Genomic DNA, 21,588 nt, shown 5'->3' with positions numbered 1-21,588 from the left:
GATAATGAGGAAAACAAGGAGGAGTCAGTCCCCAGTCAGGACAGCCCCTAAGGTGTCCTGAGCTGAGGTGACTCTGACTTTTAGAAATCCCCCAATAGGATTAGGGATGTGCCCCCCTCCCCTCAGGGAGGAGGCACAAAGAGGGCGTAGCCACCCTCATGGCTAGTAGACATTGGCTACTAACCCCCCAGACCTAAACACACCCCTAAATTGCGTATTTAGGGGCCCCCAGAACCGAGGAAGATAGATTCCTGCAATCTAAAGAAGAAGAAGGACTGCTGACCTGAAGCCCTGCAGTGAAGACGGAGACGACAACTGATTTGGCCCCAGCCCCACCGGCCTGTCTCCCTACTTCGACAAAAAACTGCAACAGCGACGCATCCAACAGGGACCAGCGACCTCTGAAGCCTCAGAGGACTGCCCTGCATCTAAAGGACCAAGAAGCTCCCGAGAACAGCGGCCCTGTTCAAGAAACTGCAACTTTCTGCAACAAAGAAGCAACTTTAAAGACCCACGTTTTTCTGTCGGAAGCGTGAGACTTTCCACTCTGCACCTGACGCCCCTGGCTTGACCTGCGGAAAACTAACACTACAGGGAGGACTCCCCGGCGACTGCGAGCTGGTGAGTAGCCAGAGTTGGCCACCACAGTGACGCCTGCAGAGGAAATCCAGAGGCTCCCCCTGACCACGACTGCCTGTACCAAGGAACCCGACGCCTGGAACCAGCACTGCACCCGCAGCCCCCAGGACCTGAAGGAACCGAATTCCAGTGCAGGAGCGACCCCCAGGCAACCCTCTGCCTAGTCCAGGTGGTGGCTACCCCGAGGAGCCCCCCCGTGCCTGCCTGCATCGTTGAAGAGACCCCCGGGTCTCCCCATTGATTCCTATCTGAAACCCGACACCTGTTTGCACTCTGCACCCGGCCGCCCCTGTGCCGCTGAGGGTGTACTTTCTGTGCCTGCTTGTGTCCCCCCCCGGTGCCCTACAAAACCCCCCTGGTCTGCCCTCCGAGGACACGGGTACTTACCTGCTGGCAGACTGGAACCGGGGCACCCCTGTTTCCATTGAAGCCTAGGTGTTTTGGGCACCACTTTGACCTCTGCACCTGACCGGCCCTGAGCTGCTGGTGTGGTAACTTTGGGGTTGCCTTGAACCCCCAACAGTGGGCTACCTTGGACCCCACTTGGAACCCTGTAATTGTTTTACTTACCTGTGAACTTAACATTTACTTACCTCCCCCAGGAACTGTTGATTATTGCACTGTGTCCACTTTTAAAATAGCTTATTGCCATTTGTGTAAAAACTGTACATGCTATTGTGATTATTCAAAGTTCCTAGAATACCTGAGTGAAATACCTTTCATTTGAAGTATTACTTGTAAATCTTGAACCTGTGGTTCTTAAAATAAACTAAGAAAATATATTTTTCTATATAAAAACCTATTGGGCTGGAATCAGTCTTTGAGTGTGTGTTCCTCATTTATTGCCTGTGTGCGTGCAACAAATGCTTAACACTACCCTCTGATAAGCCTACTGCTCGACCACACTACCACAAAATAGCGCATTAGAATTATGGGGGTCATTCCGACCCTGGCGGTCCGGGGACCGCGGGAGCACCGCCAACAGGCTGGCGGTGCTCCCATGGGCATTCTGACTGCGGCGGTACAGCCGCGGTCAGAAACGGAAAACCGGCGGTGTACCGCCGGTTTCCCGCTGCCCTGGGGAATCCAGCTGCGCCGCCATGGGGATTCCGACCCCTTACCGCCATCCTGTTCCTGGCGGTTTCGGCCGCCAGGAACAGGATGGCGGTAAGGGGTGTCGTGGGGCCCCTGGGGGCCCCTGCAGTGCCCATGCCAATGGCATGGGCACTGCAGGGGCCCCCGTAACAGGGCCCCACTGAGAATTTAAATTTGCGACGGGTGCTACTGCACCCGTCGCACGCCTTCATCTCCGCCGGCTCCATTCGGAGCCGGCTTCCTTGTTGAAGGCGCTTTCCCGCTGGGCTGGCGGGCGGCCTTCTGACGGTCGCCCGCCAGCCCAGCGGGAAAGCCAGAATACCCGCGGCGGTCTTTTGACCACGCAGCAGTATTCTGGCTTTCCCAGCCAGGCCGGCGGCTTCTGCCGCCGGCCGGGGTCAGAATGACCCCCTATATCTTTTTGCCACTATCTTACCTCTAAGGGAAACCCTTGGACACTGTGCACACTATTTCTTATTTTGAAATAGTATATACAGAGCCAACTTCCTACATTGGTGGCAGCGGTGGGATACAAGACTTTGCATTTGCTGGACTACTCAGCCAATACCTGATCACACGACTAAATTCCAATAATTGTCATTAGAAACTGATTTTTTAAATTTGAGCTAATTTTCTAAATTTTTAAAAGTCCTTCTAGGGTCTGGTGTTAGTCCCTGTTAGCATTTCTTTTAGAGTTTAAAAGTTTTGTAAATGTTTGGATTAAGTTCTAGAAATAGTTTTAGATTCTTAAAAAGTATCCCAACATTTAGAGAAATAATGTCTACTGCAGAAGAGATGGTGGTGGAGCTCAACCTCACCCCTTACCTGCATCTTATGATGTCAGAGTTAAGGACTCTCTGCAAAATCAAAAAGATAAAAACTGGATCACACCCTACCAAAGTACAGCTCCAGGAGCTCTTGGCAGAGTTTGCTAGAGACAACCCTTCTGAAGATAACCATACAGAGGATGAAGCTAGTGAAGTAGAGGACAATTTCCCCCCTCCACTCCTAGTTAGGGAGACCATGGTTCCTCCAACCCTGACTCCACAAGTGATAGTCAGAGGTGCTGCTTCTCCCACAGGGGAGTCCAACAGCTCTGGAAGCATTGAGGGCAGCCTCAATGAAGATGACCTCCTGTTAGCCAAGATGGCAAAAGATTGGCTTTGGAGAAACAGCTCCTAGCCATAGAAAGGGAAAGACAAGAGATGGGCTTAGCTCCCATCAATGGTGGCAGCAACTTAAATAGGGTCAGAGATACTACTGACATGCTAGAAATCCCCAAAGGGATTGTAACAAAATATGAAGATGGTGATGACATCACCAAATGGTTCACAGCTTTTGAGAGGGCTTGTGCAACCAGAAAAGTAAACAGATCTCACTGGGGAGCTCTCCTTTGGGAAATGTTCACTGCAAAGTGTAGGGATAGACTCCTCACACTCTCCGGAAAAGATGCAGAATCCTATGACCTCATGAAGGCTACTCTGATTGAGGGCTTTGGATTCTCAACTGAGGAGTACAGGATTAGGTTCAGGGGGGCTCAAAAATCCTCAAGCCAGACCTGGGTTGATGTTGTTGACTTCTCAGACAAAACACTGGATGGTTGGATTAAGGGCAGTGGTGTAAATTATTATGATGGGCTGTACAATCTGTTTATGAAAGAGAACCTTTTAAGTAATTGTTTCAATGATAAACTCTATCAGCATCTGGGAATTGGGAAAGAAGGCAGACCATTGGGTCAAGACTAGGGTGACCAAGACTTCCACAGGGGGTGCCCAAAAGAAAGGGGTCACAAAGAGTCCCCAGGGGAAGAGTGTTGAGACATCCAAGGGAAAAAGCAAGGAGTCTTCTACAGGGCCCCAAAAGCCTGCTCAGGAGGGAGGGTCCAAAGCCTTTTCACAATCCTCATTTAGGTACAAGAGTCAAAACTTTGATCCCAAAAAGGCCTGGTGTCGTAGCTGTAATCAGCAGGGACATCAAACCGGAGACAAGGCCTGTCCCAAGAAAGGTTCCACTTCTACTACTACTCTAGTTAGCACTGGAATAGCCAGTCTCAACGTGGGATCAACAGTATGCCTAGAGCAAATCCGGGTCCACACTGAAGCTACATTAGTTTCTGAGGGTGGGGTGGACTTAGCCACACTAGCTGCCTTGCCCCCTAATATGCAAAAATACAGGCAGCAACTCTTAATTAATGGGACTAGTGTAGAAGCCCTGAGGGATACAGGTGCCAGTGCCACAATGGTGACAGACAAATTGGTTTCCCCAGGACAATACCTGACTGGACAAACTTATCCAGTCACCAACGCTGACAATCAGACTAAAGTACATCCCATGGCTATGGTAACTTTAGAATGGGGAGTGGTCACTGGCCTGAAATAGGTGGTAATCTCCTCTGCTATCCCAGTAGACTGTTCGCTTGAAATGACCTGGAGTCCTCAGCATGGGCTGAGGTAGAACTTAAAACCCATGCAGCCATGCTGGGTATCCCTGAACTGGTGTGTGTCAAGACAAGCGCACAGTGCGAGGCTCAGGGTGAAAAAGAGGTGTTGGAACCTGGAAGAATGGCCCAACCCTCCAAGAGAAAAGGAAAGAAGACTGGGGAACCAGCTTCAACACAGCAAAAGAAAAAGAACCTCTCTTCCCAGGAAGAAGTTCTGCCCTCTGAGGGAACTGAGCCCATGGAGTTGGAACCTTATCAAGTTGAACTCTTAGGCCCAGGGGGACCCACAAGGGAACAGCTGTGTAAGGGACAAGAAACCTGTCCCTCTCATGAAGGCCTTAGGCAGCAAGCTGCTGAGGAAACAAAAGGAAAAGTCAGTGGAACACACAGGGTCTATTGGAAGGATGGACTCCTTTACACTGAGGCAAGAGATCCTAAACCTGGTGCAACTAGGAGAGTGGTAGTGCCTCAGGAGTTTAGGGAGTTCATCCTGACCTTAGCCCATGACATTCCACTTGCTGGGCATTTGGGACAAACCAAGACATGGGAAAGGTTAGTCAACCAGTTATATTGGCCCATGTCCCAGAAAGTAAAGAAGTTTGGTGCCGCCTGTGCTACCTGTCAAGCCAGTGGTAGGACAGGTGGCCATCCAAAGGCCCCCCTCATTCTACTTCCAGTGATGGGGGTCCCCTTTGAAAGAGTGGGAGTGTACATAGTAGGTCCACTTGAACCTCCCATAGCCTCAGGGAATCAGTATATCCTAGTAGTAGTGGATCATGCTACTGGGTACCCTGAAGCAATTCTCCTTAGGTCCACTACTCCCCCTGCAGTAGCCAAAGCACTCATTTGTATCTTTACCAGAGTGGGATTTCCTAAGGAGGTGGTTTCTGACAGAGGTACCAACTTCATGTCAGCATACCTTAAACACATGTGGAATGAGTGTGGGGTGACTTACAAGTTCACCACACCATACCATCCACAAACCAATGGTCTTGTTGAAAGGTTTAACAAGACATTGAAGGGCTGTAGGAAAGTACCATCTTGCCTGGCATGTTACCCCCATATTTCACTGTATATATGTTGTTTTAGTTGTATGTGTCACTGGGACCCTGCCAGCCAGGGCCCCAGTGCTCATAAGTGTGCCCTGTATGTGTTCCCTGTGTGATGACTAACTGTCTCACTGAGGCTCTGCTAACCAGAACCTCAGTGGTTATGCTCTCTCTTTGCTTTCCAAATTGTCACTTACAGGCTAGTGACCAATTTCACCAATTCAAATTGGCATACTGGAACACCCTTATAATTCCCTAGTATATGGTACTGAGATACCCAGGGTATTGGGGTTCCAGGAGATCCCTATGGGCTGCAGCATTTCTTTTGCCACCCATAGGGAGCTCTGACAATTCTTACACAGGCCTGCCACTGCAGCCTGAGTGAAATAACGTCCACGTTATTTCACAGCCATTTACCACTGCACTTAAGTAACTTATAAGTCACCTATATGTCTAACCTTTACCCGGTAAAGGTTGGGTGCTAAGTTACTTAGTGTGTGGGCACCCTGGCACTAGCCAAGGTGCCCCCACATTGTTCAGGGCAAATTCCCCGGACTTTGTGAGTGCGGGGACACCATTACACACGTGCACTATACATAGGTCACTACCTATGTATAGCGTCACAATGGTAACTCCGAACGTGGCCATGTAACATGTCTAAGATCATTGAATTGTCACCCCAATGCCATTCTGGCATTGGGGAGACAATTCCATGCTCCCCCGAGTCTCTAGCACAGACCCGGGTACTGCCAAACTACCTTTCCCGGGGTTTCACTGCAGCTGCTGCTGCTGCCAACCCCTCAGACAGGTTTATGCCCTCCTGGGGTCCAGCCAGGCTTGTCCCAGGAAGGCAGAACAAAGGACTTCCTCAGAGAGAGGGTGTTACACCCTCTCCCTTTGGAAAAAGGTGTCAGGGCTGGGGAGGAGTAGCCTCCCCCAGCCTCTGGAAATGCTTTGATGGGCACAGATGGTGCCCATCTCTGCATAAGCCGGTCTACACCGGTTCAGGGATACCCCAGCCCTGCTCTGGCGCGAAACCGGACAAAGGAAAGGGGAGTGACCACTCCCCTGACCTGCACCTCCCCTGGGAGGTGCCCAGAGCTCCTCCAGTGTGCTCCAGACCTCTGCCATCTTGGAAACAGAGGTGCTGCTGGCACACTGGACTGCTCTGAGTGGCCAGTGCCAGCAGGTGACGTCAGAGACTCCTTTTGATAGGCTCTTACCTGTGTTGCTAGCCTATCCTCCTTCCTAGGTAGCCAAACCTCCTTTTCTGGCTATTTAGGGTCTCTGCTTTGGGGAATTCTTTAGATAAGGAATGCAAGAGCTCATCAGAGTTCCTCTGCATCTCTCTCTTCACCTTCTGCCAAGAAATCGACCGCTGACTGCTCTGGACGCCTGCAAAACCGCAACAAAGTAGCAAAGACGACTACTGCAACCTTGTATCGCTGATCCGGCCGCCTTCTCGACTGTTTTCCTGGTGGTGCATGCTGTGGGGGTAGTCTGCCTCCTCTCTGCACTAGAAGCTCCGAAGAAATCTCCTGTGGGTCGATGGAATCTTCCCCCTGCAACCGCAGGCACCAAAAGACTGCATCACTGGTCCTCTGGGTCCCCTCTCAGCACGACGAGCGTGGTACCTGGAACTCAGCAACTCTGTCCAAGTGACTCCCACAGTCCAGTGACTCTTCAGTCCAAGTTTGGTGGAGGTAAGTCCTTGCCTTCCCACACTAGACTCCATTGCTGGGTACCGCATGATTTGCAGCTGCTCCGGCTCCTGTGCACTCTTCCAGGATTTCCTTTGTGCACAGCCAAACCTGGGTCCCCGACACTCTAACCTGCAGTGCACAATCTCCTGAGTTGTCCTCCGGCGTCGTGGGATCTTCTTTTGTGACTTCGGGTGAGCTCCGGTTCACTCTTCTTCGTAGTGCCTGTTCTGGCACTTCTGCGGGTGCTGCTTGCTTCTGAGAGGGCTCCTTTTCTTGCTGGACGCCCCCTCTGTCTCCTCACGTAATTGGCGACATCCTGGTCCCTCCTGGGCCACAGCAGCATCCAAAAACCCTAACCGCGACCCTTGCAGCTAGCAAGGCTTATTTGAGGTCTTTCTGTGTGGGAACACCTCTGCAAGCTTCTTCACGACGTGGGACATCCATCCTCCAAAGGGGAAGTCCCTAGTCTTCTTCGTTCTTGCAGAATCCACAGCTTCTACCATCCGGTGGCAGCTTCTTTGCAACCTCAGCTGGCATTTCCTGGGCCTCTGCCCACTCCCGACTTTGTCGTGACTCTTGGACTTGGTCCCCTTGTTCCACAGGTACTCTCGTCCGGAAATCCATCGTTGTTGCATTGTTGGTGTTGGTCTTCCTTGCAGAATTCCCCTATCACGACTTCTGTGCTCTCCGGGGAACTTAGGTGCACTTTACAGGGTCTTGGGGTGGGCTATTTTTCTAACCCTCACTTTTTTCTTACAGTCCCAGCGACCCTCTACAAGCTCACATAGGTTTGGGGTCCATTCGTGGTTCGCATTCCACTTCTAGAGTATATGGTTTGTGTTGCCCCTATACCTATGTGCTCTCATTGCAATCTATTGTGACTGTACATTGCTTGCATTGCTTTCTATTGCTATTACTGCATTTTTTTGGTATTGTGTACATATATCTTGTGTATATTTGCTATCCTCATACTGAGGGTACTCACTGAGATACTTTTGGGATATTGTCATAAAAATAAAGTACCTTTATTTTTAGTATATCTGTGTATTGTGGTTTCTTATGATATTGTGCATATGACGCCAGTGATATAGTGGGAGCTTTGCATGTCTCCTAGTTCAGCCTAAGCTGCTCTGCTAAGCTACCCTTTTCTATCAGCCAAAGCTGCTAGACACCTCTTCTACACTAACAAGGGATACCTGGACCTGGTGCAGAGTGTAAGTACCCCTTGGTACTCACTACAAGCCAGGCCAGCCTCCTACAAGGGCATGATCATGGGGCTCCCTGAAAAGCTCAAAAGGAGATGGCATGTCCCCGTGCCATGTCTGCTTTTCATGAGCGTTCTATCCGCGAGTAAGTCGGAAGAACTGAACCGGCGTGTCCTAAAGGTATTAATTTGAATTAGTGACTAAAGCTCTATGGTTGGAATTTTGAACAAGTATTGGAAGCTATTGTTTCAAGAGGAATAAAACACAATTGGACACAACATATGAAGTCAGTTGGAAGAATGACTGTTTTTATTTACTGGCAAAGATACGAATTCTGAGTTATTGTAGCGTGTGCCATTGCAGTGTAAATATTGAATCACTTTGTAGTTCAGACTGACCACAGACCTCTCAGATGGCTAATGCAAATGAAAGGTGAAAATCCTAAACTGTTGAGGTGGTCCATATCCCTACAGGGAATGGACTTTATAGTGGAACACAGACCTGGGACTGCCCATGCCAATGCAGATGGCCTTTCCAGGTTCTTCCACTTAGAAAATGAAGACTCTCTTGGTAAAGGTTAGTCTCATTCTCTTTCGTTTGGGGGGGGGGGGTTGTGTAAGGAAATGCCTCCTTGACATGGTTACCCCCTGACTTTTTGCCTTTGCTGATGCCAAGTTATGATTTGAAAGTGTGCTGGGACCATGCTAACCAGGCCCCAGCACCAGTGTTCTTTTCCCAAACTGTACCTTTGTCTCCACAATTGGCACAACCCTGGCACTCAGGTAAGTCCCTTGTAACTGGTACCCCTGGTACAGAGGGCCCAGATGCCAGGAAGGTCTCTAAGGGCTGCAGCATGTCTTATGCCACCCTAGGGACCCCTCACTCAGCACATACACACTGCTTCCCAGCTTGTGTGTGCTGGTGGGGAGAAAAGGACTAAGTCGACATGGCACTCCCCTCAGAGTGCCATGCCAACCTCACACTGCCTGTGGCATAGGTAAGTCACCCCTCTAGCAGTCCTTACAGCCCTAAGGCAGGGTGCACTATACCACAGGTGAGGGCATAGGTGTATGAGCACTATGCCCCTACAAAATCTAAGCAAAACCTTAGATATTGTAAGTGCAGGGTAGCCATAAGAGTATATAGTCTGGGAGTCTGTCAAACACGAACTCCACAGCACCATAATGGCTACACTGAAAACTGGGAAGTTTGGTATCAAACTTTTCAGCACAATAAATGCACACTGATGCCAGGGTTGTGCTCTTTATTGTAAAATACACCCAGAGGGCATCTTAGAGATGCCCCCTGAAAACATACCCGACTTCCAGTGTGGGCTGACTAGTTTCTGCCAGCCTGCCACACACCAGACATGTTGCTGCCTGGCTCCAGGTAGTAGCGTAGCATGCCTGACTCCAGGTAGTCGCGTGTCATGCTTGGCTCCAGGTAGTCGCGTAGCATGCCTAGCTCCAGGTAGTCGCGTAGCGTGCCTGACTCCAGCTAGTCGCTAACATGCCTGGCTCCAGGTAGTCGCGCAACCTGCTTGACTCCAGGTAGTCGCGTAACATGCCTGGCTCCCGGTAGTCGCGTAGCATGCCTGGCTCCAGGTAGTCACTTAGCATGCCTAGCTCCAGGTACCCGCGTAACATGCCTGGCTCCAGTTAGTCACGTAGCATGCCTGGCTCCAGGTAGTAGCGTAGTATGCCCGGCTCCAGGTAGTCGCGTAGCATGCCTGGCTCCAGGTAGTCGCGTAGCATGCCTGGCTTCATGTAGTCGCATAGCATGCCTGGCTCCAGGTAGTCGCATAGCATGCCTGGCTTCAGGTAGTCGCATAGCATGCCTGACTCCAGGTAGTCAGGTAGCGTGCCTGGCTGCAGATAGTCGCTTAGCGTGCCTGACTCCAGGTAGTCGCGTAGCGTGCCTGGCTCCAGGTAGTCGCATAACGTGCCTAGCTCCAGGTAGTCACATTGCGTGCCTGACTCTGGGTTATCGTGTAGCTTGCCTGGCTCCAGGTAGTCGCGTAGCGTGCCTGACTCCGGGTAGTCGCGTGGCGTGCCTGGCTCTATGTAGTCGCGTAGCATGCCTGGCTCTAGGAAGTCGCGTATCATGCCTGGCTCCAGGTAGTCACGTGTCATGCCTGACTCCAGGTAGTCGTGTAGCATGCCCGGCTCCAGGTAGTCGCATAGCATGCCCAGCACCAGGTAGTCGTATAGCATGTGTGACTCCATGCACCCACACCAACCACTCCTTGTCTTTGTGCCGTCTCACTGTTCAAACTGTAATGAATTCTCTGAGTTAAACTGTTGTGTAACTTTGCTTAATGGGTTTACTTGCAGTCACCCCTCGAATAATGAGCTGCAGAATGAAGAACGGAGCACACACCTATTACTGCGGCAATGTGTATGGATTCCATCCCAGAGAAATTGAGGTGAAGTGGTTCCGGGATGGCCTAGAGATACACACAGACTTCATGGAAATCCTACCAAACCCTGATGGAACCTTCCAGCTCAGGACGACGGTGGAAGTTCAGGAAGGAGACATGAAGACTTACAGGTATCAGGTGGATCACAGCAGCCTGCCGGAGCCTGTGACCATGCAGTGCGGTACGTTCACTCACAGCGTGAGGGGTCTTGTGCAAGGGCAGAGACTTAGGCACTCATTACAACCCTGGCGGTCAAAGACCACCAGGGTTGAAGTGGCAATTGTACCGCCAACAGGCTGGCAGTACAATTCGCCATATTTTGACCGCAGCGGTACCGCCGCGGTCACACCGCTGGGACCGGTGGTTTTCCGCTGTGGTTGTCCCGACGGTTTGAATCCGCCAGGGCAGCGCTTCTTGCAGCGCTGGCCTGGGGATTTTGACTCCCCTTCCTGCCAGCCTGTCCATGGCGGTAGAGACCACCATGGAAAGGCTGGCAGGAAGAAGAGTCACGGGGCCCCTGGGGGCCCCTGCACTGCCCATGCACTTAGCATGGGCAGTGCAGGGGCCCCCAGGCACAGCCCCATCGCGATTTTCACTGTCTGCCTGGCAGACAGTGAAGAGCGCAACGGGTGCTGCTGCACCCGCTGAACCGCCACATTGCTGCCGGCTCCATTAGGCTGCAATGTTACGGCCGACATCCCTGCTGGGCCGGTGGACGGAAACTCTGTTTTCAGCCCGCCGGCCCAGCGGGGATGTCCAAATGCGGCCGGTGAGTTTCTGGCCGCATGGGCGGCCGCCTGGCAGTACAACCTTAGCAGTCGGCCTCGTCCGACCGCCAAGGTTGTAATGAGGGACTTAGACTTGAGAGTGTTGAGGGGTGGGTAGATCACTACAGAGAGAGGACAGGGAGTACCAGTACTTCTCATAGCGGTGGCACAGGTACTCGCTGGATAGTACATGGGTTCTTTGATGAACACAAGGCTGCCCGACCTGGGGCAGGAGATGGCCTGCGGGTATTGAGAAGGTGCTCTATGGTAAGCACATGTCAGCGCATCCCGCAGTAGAGCTGGGTGAAGCACCAGTGCACAGACCAGAGTCCCTGCAATAAAATGTAGGAAACTGATCAGGACGCCTGTCTCCATCTTTCCCTGGAGGCCCTAATCCTGGGTTAAGGTCAAGACTAGTATTTCTCACAGCTCTGTATCTGTTTTACCCTAAGAGAGTACTTGATGGGCATACGGTGACTACATGTAACCCAACTCTTGTCTTCTCTGGGGCTGGCAATAAACTGTGGTATTCTCTCAGCTGTGGTATCCTCTCAGCTGTTGAATCCTGTGAGCTGCTGCATCCTCTAAGCCGTGGTGTCCTGTGAGCCGCGAGTATCATCTCAGCTGTGGTACTCTCACCAATGAGGTATCCTGCGAGCTGCAGTGTCTTCTCAGCTTGGGTATCCTGGGAGCTGAGCATCCTCTCATCTGTAGTATTCTGTGGTATTCTGTGAGCTGTGGTATCCTGTGAGCTGTGGTGTCCTGTGAGCTGCAAGTATCATCTCAGCAGTGGTACTCTCTCCAATGTGGTGTCCTGTGAGCTGTAGTATCCTCTCAGCTTGGGTATCCTGTGCGCCGCGGTATCCTCTCAGTTGTGGTATTCTGTGGGATCCTCTCAGCTGTGGTATCCTGTGAGCTGCAGTATCCTTTCAGCTGTGATATCCTGTGAGCCATGGGTACCTTATAAACTTTGGTTCTCTCTCAGCTGTGGTATCCTCTCAGCTGTGGAATCCATGTGAGATGAGGCATCCTCTAAACTGTGGTATCCTGTGAGCTACAGGTATCATTTCAGCTCTGGTACCCTTTAAACTGTGGTATCCTGTGAGCTGCAGTATCCCCTCACCTTCAGTATCCTGTGAGCTGCAGTATCCTTTCAGCTGTGGTATTCTGTGAGCTGCAGTATCCTCTCAGCTGGGGCATCCCATGAGCTGCAGTATCCTCTCAGCTGTGGTATTCTCTCAGTTGTGGTATCCTGTGAGCTGCAGTATCCTTTCAGCTGTTGTATTCTGTGAGCTGTAGGTATCCTTTTAGTTGTGGTACCCTCTCAGCTGTGGTATCATCTCAGCTGTGGTATTCTGTGAGCTGTGGTATCCTCTTAGCTGTGTATCCTGTGAGCTATGGTATCTTCTCAACTGTAGAATCCATGTGAGCTGCAGAATCCTCTAAGAAGCAATGTCCTGTGAGTTACGGGTATCATCTCAGCTGTGGAACCCTTCAAGCTGTGGTATCCTGTGAGCTGCAGTATCTCCTCACCTTCAATATCCTGTGAGCTGTGGTATCTTCTCAGCTGTGGTATTCTGTGAGCTGCGGTATCCTCTCAGCTGTGGTATCTTGCGAACTGCAGTATCCTTCAGCTGTGGTATCCTGTGAGCTGCGGTATTCTCTCAGCTGTGGAATCATGTGAGTTGCAATACCCTCTCACCTGAGGTATCCTGTGAGCTGAGGCATTCTCTCTGCTATGGTATCATGTGAGGTACAGTATCCTCTCAGCTGTGGTACCCTGTCAGCTGTGGTATCCTGCGAGCTGCAATATCCTCTCAGTTGTGGTATTCTGCAAGGTATGGTATCCTCCTAGCTGTGATATTCTGTGAGCTGTGGTACTCACTCAGCTGTGGTATGCGCTCAGGTGTGGTATCCTGTGAGCTGCAGTATCCTCTCAGCTGTGGTACCCTCTCAGCTCTGGTATCCTACAAGCTGTGGTATCCTCTCAGCTGTGATATCCTGTGAGCTGTGGTACCCTCTCAGCTGTAGTATGCGCTCAGGTGTGGTATCCTGTGAGCTGCAGTATCCTCTCAGCTGTGGTACCCTCTCAGCTGTGGTTTCCTACGAGCTGTGGTATCCTCTGAGCTGTGATGTCCTGTGAGCTGTGGTACCCTCTCAGCTGTGGTATGTGCTCAGGTGTGGTATCCTGTGAGCTGCGGGATGCTCTAGCTGAGGTACCCTCTTGCCGGTGGTATCCTGTGAGCTGCGGTATCCTCTCAGCTGTGATATCCTGTGAGCTGTGGCACCCTCTCAGCTGTGGTATGCGCTCAGGTGTGGTATCCTGTGAGCTGCGGGATGCTCTCAGCTGAGGTACCCTCTTGCCGGTGGTATCCTGTGAGCTGCGGGATGCTCTCAGCTGAGGTACCCTCTTGCCGGTGGTATCCTGAGAGCTGCGGTATGCTAGCAGCCAGTGCTGTTTTTAAAAGGTGTGTCTGATCCCACTGTAGTTTCAGTCTTCTGACTTTGATCCTTGATTCTGTTCTCTAGAGGCCAGGTCTACATCGAAAAGGAATATCTACTTCATCATTCGAGGGGTCTCTGGTGGGCTGCTGCTGCTGCTACTGGTGATCTCCGTCTGCATCTTCTGTCAAGGTAAGGGGGGATAACCGTGCTGGTGATCCATGTGCAAGGCGATCACATGGATCGATATCAAGGCAGTGTGTTACAGCTGTTCATTCTGATTTTTATTTATCTTCATTTCTGCTCAAACATTCCCCTGCCCCCTCTTTTTGGTATTAGGTTTGACTAATAGTGTAAGTGCTATTCTTGGCACATTATTACAGTTTGTGCTGTGAAGAGATATGGGATGTCAGTCTTCAGTTACAGCAAAGCATTCTGGCAATTTCCCCACATCACAAGGTGCAACATTGCTTTGCAAATCAGTGTGTTTTTCATTCTGTGCTGCAGACTTTGGCCTACTCTCCCCGCACAGGCATCCCACCTAGAACCTGGTTACAGCCAGATACACGTTGGGGTTGATGGGTCAGTCCTCTCATCTCTGGATGGCCTGTTACGTTGTCCATCTCTTCAGCGGGGCTCAGAACTGTGATGCACATATCCTGAGACAGAGGTTGAATGACAGCCCGTTGCTGTTCTGTCATCTATGCCTGGCTTATTACTGCCTCTGGCCTTTGATATTCATTACTGCCTGTGGCCATTGATATTCATTACTTCCTGTGGTCATTGATATTCATTACTGCTGGGGACATTGATATTCACTACTGCATGTGGACATTGATATTCATTACTGCCTGTGGTCATTGATATTCATTACTGCTGGGGACATTGATATTCACTACTGCATGTGGACATTGATATTCATTACTGCTGGGGACATTGATATTCATTACTTCTGGTGGGTTATTGATTCTCATTTCTGCTTGTGGCCTTTGATAATCATCACTGTCTGGGGTCACAGATATCTATCCCTTCTTTCAACCTTTGTTTACCATTACTGCCTGTGATCCTTATAGCCATCATGTACTTGGGCCATCAATCCTTATTACTGTTTGTATCCATTGGTATTCATTACTTCCAGTGGCCATTGTCATTCATTACTGCTCAGGACTGTTGATTCACGGTACTGGCTGAGGTAATTGATGTCATTACTGACAGGGGCCATTGATATGCATTACTGCCTGTGGCCATTGATATCAATTACTGCTGGGGACATTGATATTCCCTACTGCCTGTGGCCATTGATATTCATTACTACTTGTGGCCATCATTACTGCTTGTGGCCATCGATATTCATTACTGCTGGGGACATTGATATTCCCTACTGCCTGTGGGCATTGATATTCATTACTGCCTGTGGCCATTGATATTCATTAGTGCCCGTGGCCATAGATATTCATTACTACCTGTGGCCATTGATATTCATTACTGCCTGTAGCCTGTGATATTCATTACTGCGTGTGGCCATTGATATTCATTACTGCCTATGGCCATTGATATTCATTACTCCCTTGGGCATTGATATTCATTACTGCCTGGGGCCATTGATTTTCATTACTCCCTAGGGCATTGATATTCATTACTCCCTGGGGCACTGATACTCATTACTGCCTGTAGTCATTGATATCCATTACTCCCTGGGGCACTGATATTCATTACTGCCTGTGGCCATTGTTACTCATTACTGCCTGTAGTCGTTGATATTCATTACTCCCTGGGGCATTGATATTCATTACTGCCTCTGGCCATTGATTCTCTTTACTGTCTGTGGCCATCGATAACCTTCACTGTTCGGGGTTGTAGATATCTATCCTTCTTCCCAGCTATTGGCTGCCATTACTGAATGTCACCATGATATCCATCATTGTCTGAAGTCAATAGTATCCATAACATGTTTGGGCCATTGATTGCTATTACTGTCTGCAGCCATTGATTCGGCATTACTGCTTTGGACTATTGTTTCTCATTTCTGCGTGTGGGCACAGATATTCATGACTGCCTATTGCCTTTAATATTCATTACTACCCGAGGGCATTTATACTGATTACTGCCTGAGGCCAGTAATATCCATTACTGCTCTGGGTATTGGCTGTAACTCTGGTATATGTATAATGACGTTTGCAGGTGAATTAGTCTTTGTGAGTATTGATACCTGTATGTATATTGGGCTGTCTGAATATGTGCATGAATGTATGATCTAGATTTAAAAAGTGCATAAAATTGTGTGTTTGTACATATGTACATGCACTATACATAAAAGTTAAACCTATTGGCTTGACCAGTGCTTGTTTCTGTGATGGAGAAACTACTTAGCAGATGTCAGGCTATAAAGATGGGGAATTCCTCTTCTGTAGAGGATCTCAGGGATGGAATGGCAGGGCACCTGTGTGTAAACCTGAGCTGTTCCAATCACCTTCATATGTGCGAAATCTGGGGCCCGGGGGTTCACAGCACAGGTACACACCAGCATTGTCACACCCTCTTTTATGCAGGTGACGTCCCAGTGAAAGCTTCATGTTTGTACCAAGGCCATAGTCTGACCTGCCAGAGGTTTTATAACACTGCATAAAGGGCTAAAAGAATAAAGGGCTAAAAAAATAAAGGGCTAAAAGAATAAAGGGCTAGGTACAGAGTTTGGTGGTTGGGTTACTCCCTCACAAATGTGACAGATATTCTGTCCTCCGTATTATGAAACCGTAATATCCTATGGATATCGTAATATGGCAGGCGGGATATCCGTCATGTTTGCGAAAGAGTAACCCATCCGTCAAATTCTAAATCAGGCCCTTAGATTTCAGCAGATGGATTATTTTGTCACAACAGCCATGAATATCTCATCTGCCGAAATAAAAATCCCATTGTCTCCTCTGGGATTTATATTTTGTCAGACGGGATATCCATCACTGTTGTGACAGAGTAACCCGTCTGCCAAAACCTAAACCAAACCAATACTCATTGATGACACCTACAACTGTGTCAGTGACAATGCCTGAACCGCCTGCAGGCAAGAGTTCCTAAAATTCATGCCAGAGAAAGCACCAGTGGTCCCTTTCAGATGCTCTTCATCATCGATGGGGATGTTGCTTGAAGGGGGCAGCGGTTACTGCTCATATAAATAAGTATTTATAATAGGTGGGTTTATGTAGACCAATGCTGATTCATCGTATCTATTGATTTGCATCAATTAGAGGAGATATTATGAACTTAACCACATTATATTGTATGTAGAAGATATTATGAACTTAGGGCCTGATTTAGACATTGGCGGACGGGTTACTCTATCACAACGGTTATGGATTTTCCGTCCACCAAAATATAAATCCCATAGGATATAATGGGATTTATATCTAGGTGGACGAGAAATCCGTCACTGTTGTGAGTAGTAACTCGTCGGGCAAGTTCTAAATCAGGCTCAAAGCCACAATATATTGTAGTCAGTCACCGTTACACAAATAAATCTACCCGCCTGATTCACATCTTTTGTGTTCTCACCGAGTTGCAATATGAGAGCAGTGGTCGCGTCCTGCCAAAGTGGAGGGGTCCCCAAACCAAGACATAAGTTTACAACTGATGCATGCCAATCAGTGATGCTTGTAAATAGCACCATACAGAGCCCACCTACATTAGGGGCTTCATGTTTCTACTGTGGTCGCATATATATGACAAGTATGTTGTTGTACTGCAGATGTGGCTCTGTCTTCGCCCTCTGAATCACTGATGTGATGCCCAGTTACATCATTGTATCTGTGTTTTTAATCTGGTCAAGGGGCCTCAGATGGAAGAATACACTGGAGGATCCCCCAGGCACTTTTAACAACTAATATCCCTATTTAGAAAGTGTTCCGCTTACAACGTGCATTGGGCCCACCTGGACCTGCTAGGTGCAGTGGGTGAGGACTGATGATGAAGCATGCCACAGGTGGATCCTGTGAGTGAGGGTCCCAATAAAAAACCTGAGAGATTTCAGGCCTCACAATCCACCGCTGGTAGGCTTCATGGTACAGAGAGAATGAGAAATCCCTTCAAATGTTATTGTATGATATCACTTTTGGGAGGCTGGGGTATGCAGAGTTTTTTGCTTCTCACTCCTCATTATTGAGTTATATATATTTAGGAGCACACAGCTCTGGGAGTAAATAGGGGAATAAGATCCCTCATAGAGCTAACAAGTCGCCAGCAGAAATCCTGCAAATTTAGCCCTGTGGGTTAACAATTCCCGCAAGGGATCCCCTGGATAAGGTTTTAGGACATCACCATCTAGGCACACAACACTTTCTTCTATATAAATGACGCAAGCATAGCAGAGAAATTAGGCCTGAACTTCACAGATGAGGAGGTAACCCGGATTCTTGTAGGACATAGCTCAGACTGAGCACAAACACAAGGCTTGGAGTCACTAACCGAGCTTAAAAAACCCACATCAGAACCATCTGAAATGGCATCATTATGACGGAATACTTCAGGGTAATGTAGCCCGAGAGGCCTATGGGTAAGTAATGCCTCTGGGATATTTCTCGAAGATGCCACTTTCAGAAAGGAATGGGCCCAAATAGCTTGGCACTATACCAGGGACTGGCTGATGATTATCAAGACAGTTAAGAGATTAGCAGAGTCAATTCTCCTAGAAATCCAGGCCAGTGGGAATCATCTCTTACAGTGTAAAAAAAGACTCAATGAGATTAAGAAGGAGATGGCAGAATACAAGAACCTCTTGAAGCAGTCTAAAATTCAAAAATACCAGAAGGATGTGAAAAAGTTTACATTCAATAAAGTTTAGCCGTGCTCAATACCAGAACACAAGGCGCCCGCAGATAGGGATAGTGACCAGACACCAACTCCTCTGACGATAGGACATCCGACTCAAGTGACAGTGACTAAAGTGTCAAATCAAGGTCAAGGAGTAGAAGAAGACCACAGGTCCAACCGTGGCAAGGCTTTAAGTTTCATACCTGCCCCTCCATTCTACCAACCACCAGTTCCACCACAAGTTCAACCAATGAATCCAAGGGGCCTCCTTTTTAACAAAAGTATGCCACCCAGGTTCCCACAAAACTACCATCCTCCTTTTTTAGATAGGGGTCAAGGTCACAGAGGAAGAAACAAAAAAGGAAACAGGGTACAGTGGGACCAGGAAAAGGCAACTGTACACACACAGAGCATGATCAGTGCACTCCCATGACCACCAAGGGACCAATCTAGTGACCAACCTCAGTGACACAACACTCACAGAAACTCAACTGAATGTTTAGAACAAGGAATTGGGCTTTGTCTCCACCTGTCTTTGATGAGTTCCACCTTCATTGCCAGCATTCTTTCGGGTGTACACTTGAGAGCAGACTTTGGTGACCAGTTTCAAACGCAGGGACAGACTGGGCGACCTTCTACCCTCCAGCGCAGTCAACACCGGTAGAGCTATTGGCTTTCGAACAAGCAGGGTTTAGAGAAGTGGAGGCCTTGGATGCGACCACTATGAGAACATTCCAACCCTAGAGCAGAACAGAAAAAGAGGCTCTAAAGGAACTAAAGCAGGACACGAGCATAGTCCTAAAACCTGCAGACAAGGGTGAGGGCTGTACCTATCAGCTGACCAAAACACTACAGGAGACTGGACATGGGCCCTACTACCACACTCATGAGGGAACTTCACTCTGTGGGGCAGGAGGCTGAATGTGAGGGATGGCTCAGAAACAAGAAGGGCATTGCCTAAGAAATACAAATGCAGTAGCAGCATACTGTTATACCCTTCCCAAAATTCATAAAGCCCACTCCAGGCAGACCGATTGTGCCAGGGACCAGGAACTTCCTTGACTTCAAAGGAACTTTCTTTTTTACAAGTGCATGGTACACCTATGGGGAGTATCTTTACCCCTAGTGTGGCAGGACTCTGTGGATATAACCTGTGTCCGTGTATATAACCTGGAAAAGGAAAGGTTTCTACATCATAGTGACCCATATAGACAGCATCCTTGTGATATGGAGGGAAACTCTACTGCCGCACATTTCACCAAATGTTCAGAGGTCCCGAAGAAAGCCCGTTGACCCTGAGGGGCACTTAGAGATGCTTCTGAGGGATGCATCGTGCTCAGAAGGGACCCAGCTCCAGGGACAACTGGGTGCTTTAGAATAAACCAACCATGAACCGCTGAGGTGCCAGGTGAGAAGAGGAGGGGGATGCTGGGAAGGAGGTCAGAAACGAGAAAGGATGGGAAGGATTACTCCAATGTGTCTGTGCCTCAGACTCCATAATCACATGTATTGTCCTTCAATAACCTTCTTGAATAATTCAAATTCCCAGTTGGCGACTAAACTTTTCTTCATCTGTGATCCTTTCCTCTTTGTTTTTCAGGTATTAAAGGGAGGAAAATGACATTTCGACAGTGTTCAGGTATGTTCAGACAGCACCTGATCCATGCCCTCCCTTGATGAAGAAAAACCCTGGTACAATTGATTCTCCAGTGTCCTCTCCTAGTAACGAATTGCTTCTGCTTGCTTAGCTTTCCATTGTTTCTGGTGATTGTTTCCCAGAGGGAGCAGCTTTCCTCGGCACTAGATAATTAGTTCATATTTTGATGGCTCAACGGATCGTTCTCTGCAGGTCCCTTTCCAGGTCAAAGCCCACAAGGCAGCACAGCTGTCTGGTTTGCTAAAGACATCTTGGGTGCATTAAGGGAGCTGACGCCTGTTGCTTGCTATTGGCTTTGTGCTTTGTAACTCACATTTTCTTGCTTCCGATATGTTGTTGCCCTTATTTGTTTTAGGCTGTCCAGCTCGAGTTCAGCCCTTCCCTTGCCTAAACATAATTTACAGTATCCTTCCGAGGGCTCACTTTCTGTAAACAGGCTGTAAATAGTGTTCATATCTCGTCACATTTGCTGTGCATTCAAAGACAGAGGTCAAATGTCAGACGCTGTCTTTCGAGGGAGTGTGGATTTTGTATTTTTTCATTCTCTGACTTCAAAGTGAGACAATTTTGAGAATATCATGCTGGATGGTGCAGGGTAGGAAAGAGGTTTTTCCTACAACACAACATTTACATGAACTGTGTATTTCAGAATATATCAAAATTAGGAAGAGAAAAGAAACACATTTCTTTCTTATTCCTTAAGTGTATTGGAAACAAATACTTTAATATGATCAAAACAAATCTTTAGACTGGGTGATGCAACTTCCACACATTATTGTCTGTGCACTGTATAGTTGTATTAGTAAATCTGTATGTTTGTGCAAATGTAATGGTTATTTCAATTGAAAACATGTTGTCTGTAATGGCAGTGTGCTACTACACCATGCATACTACACTAGACACCACTCCACTGTACTCAGCACCACTCCACACCACTGCATTCTACTCAGCACCACTCCACACCACTGCTCTCTACTCCACACCACTCCACACCAGTGCACTCTACTCTGCACCACTCCACAACACTGCACTCACCACCACTCTACACCACTGCACTCACCACCACTCCACACCACTGCACTCTACTCTGCACCACTCCACACCACTACACTCAGCACCACCCCACCCTGCTGCACTCCACGCCTCTCTACTGTACTCTGTACCACTCTACTATGTGCCAGTGAACTCTTCGACAATCCACTCTACACCACTGCACTCTTCACCACCGCACTCTACTGCACTCAGCACCACTCCACACCACTGCACTCTACTCTGCACCACTCCACTCTACTGCACTCACCACCATTCCACACCACTGCACTCAGCACTCATCACCACTCCACACCACTACACTCTACTCTGCACCACT

The 21,588-nt window shown here is 48.8% G+C and overlaps 1 protein-coding gene across 1 annotated transcript in view; it reads left to right on the top strand.

Moving 5' to 3' along the window:
- Nucleotides 1-21,588, top strand: part of LOC138301445 (major histocompatibility complex class I-related gene protein-like) — a 253,163-nt gene that overhangs the window by 213,609 nt on the left and 17,966 nt on the right. Inside the window, exons 4-6 of the mRNA XM_069241944.1 lie at nucleotides 10,465-10,731; nucleotides 13,847-13,951; nucleotides 20,163-20,201. Of these exons, the coding sequence (XP_069098045.1) occupies nucleotides 10,465-10,731; nucleotides 13,847-13,951; nucleotides 20,163-20,201 (411 nt within the window). The remainder of the gene's footprint in view (nucleotides 1-10,464; nucleotides 10,732-13,846; nucleotides 13,952-20,162; nucleotides 20,202-21,588) is intronic.

Source organism: Pleurodeles waltl, chromosome 6 (genome assembly GCF_031143425.1).
Source record: "Pleurodeles waltl isolate 20211129_DDA chromosome 6, aPleWal1.hap1.20221129, whole genome shotgun sequence".
NCBI lineage: Eukaryota > Metazoa > Chordata > Amphibia > Caudata > Salamandridae > Pleurodeles > Pleurodeles waltl.
Note: the sequence above shows the minus strand (reverse complement) of the source record. Positions and strands in the feature narration are given on the sequence as shown.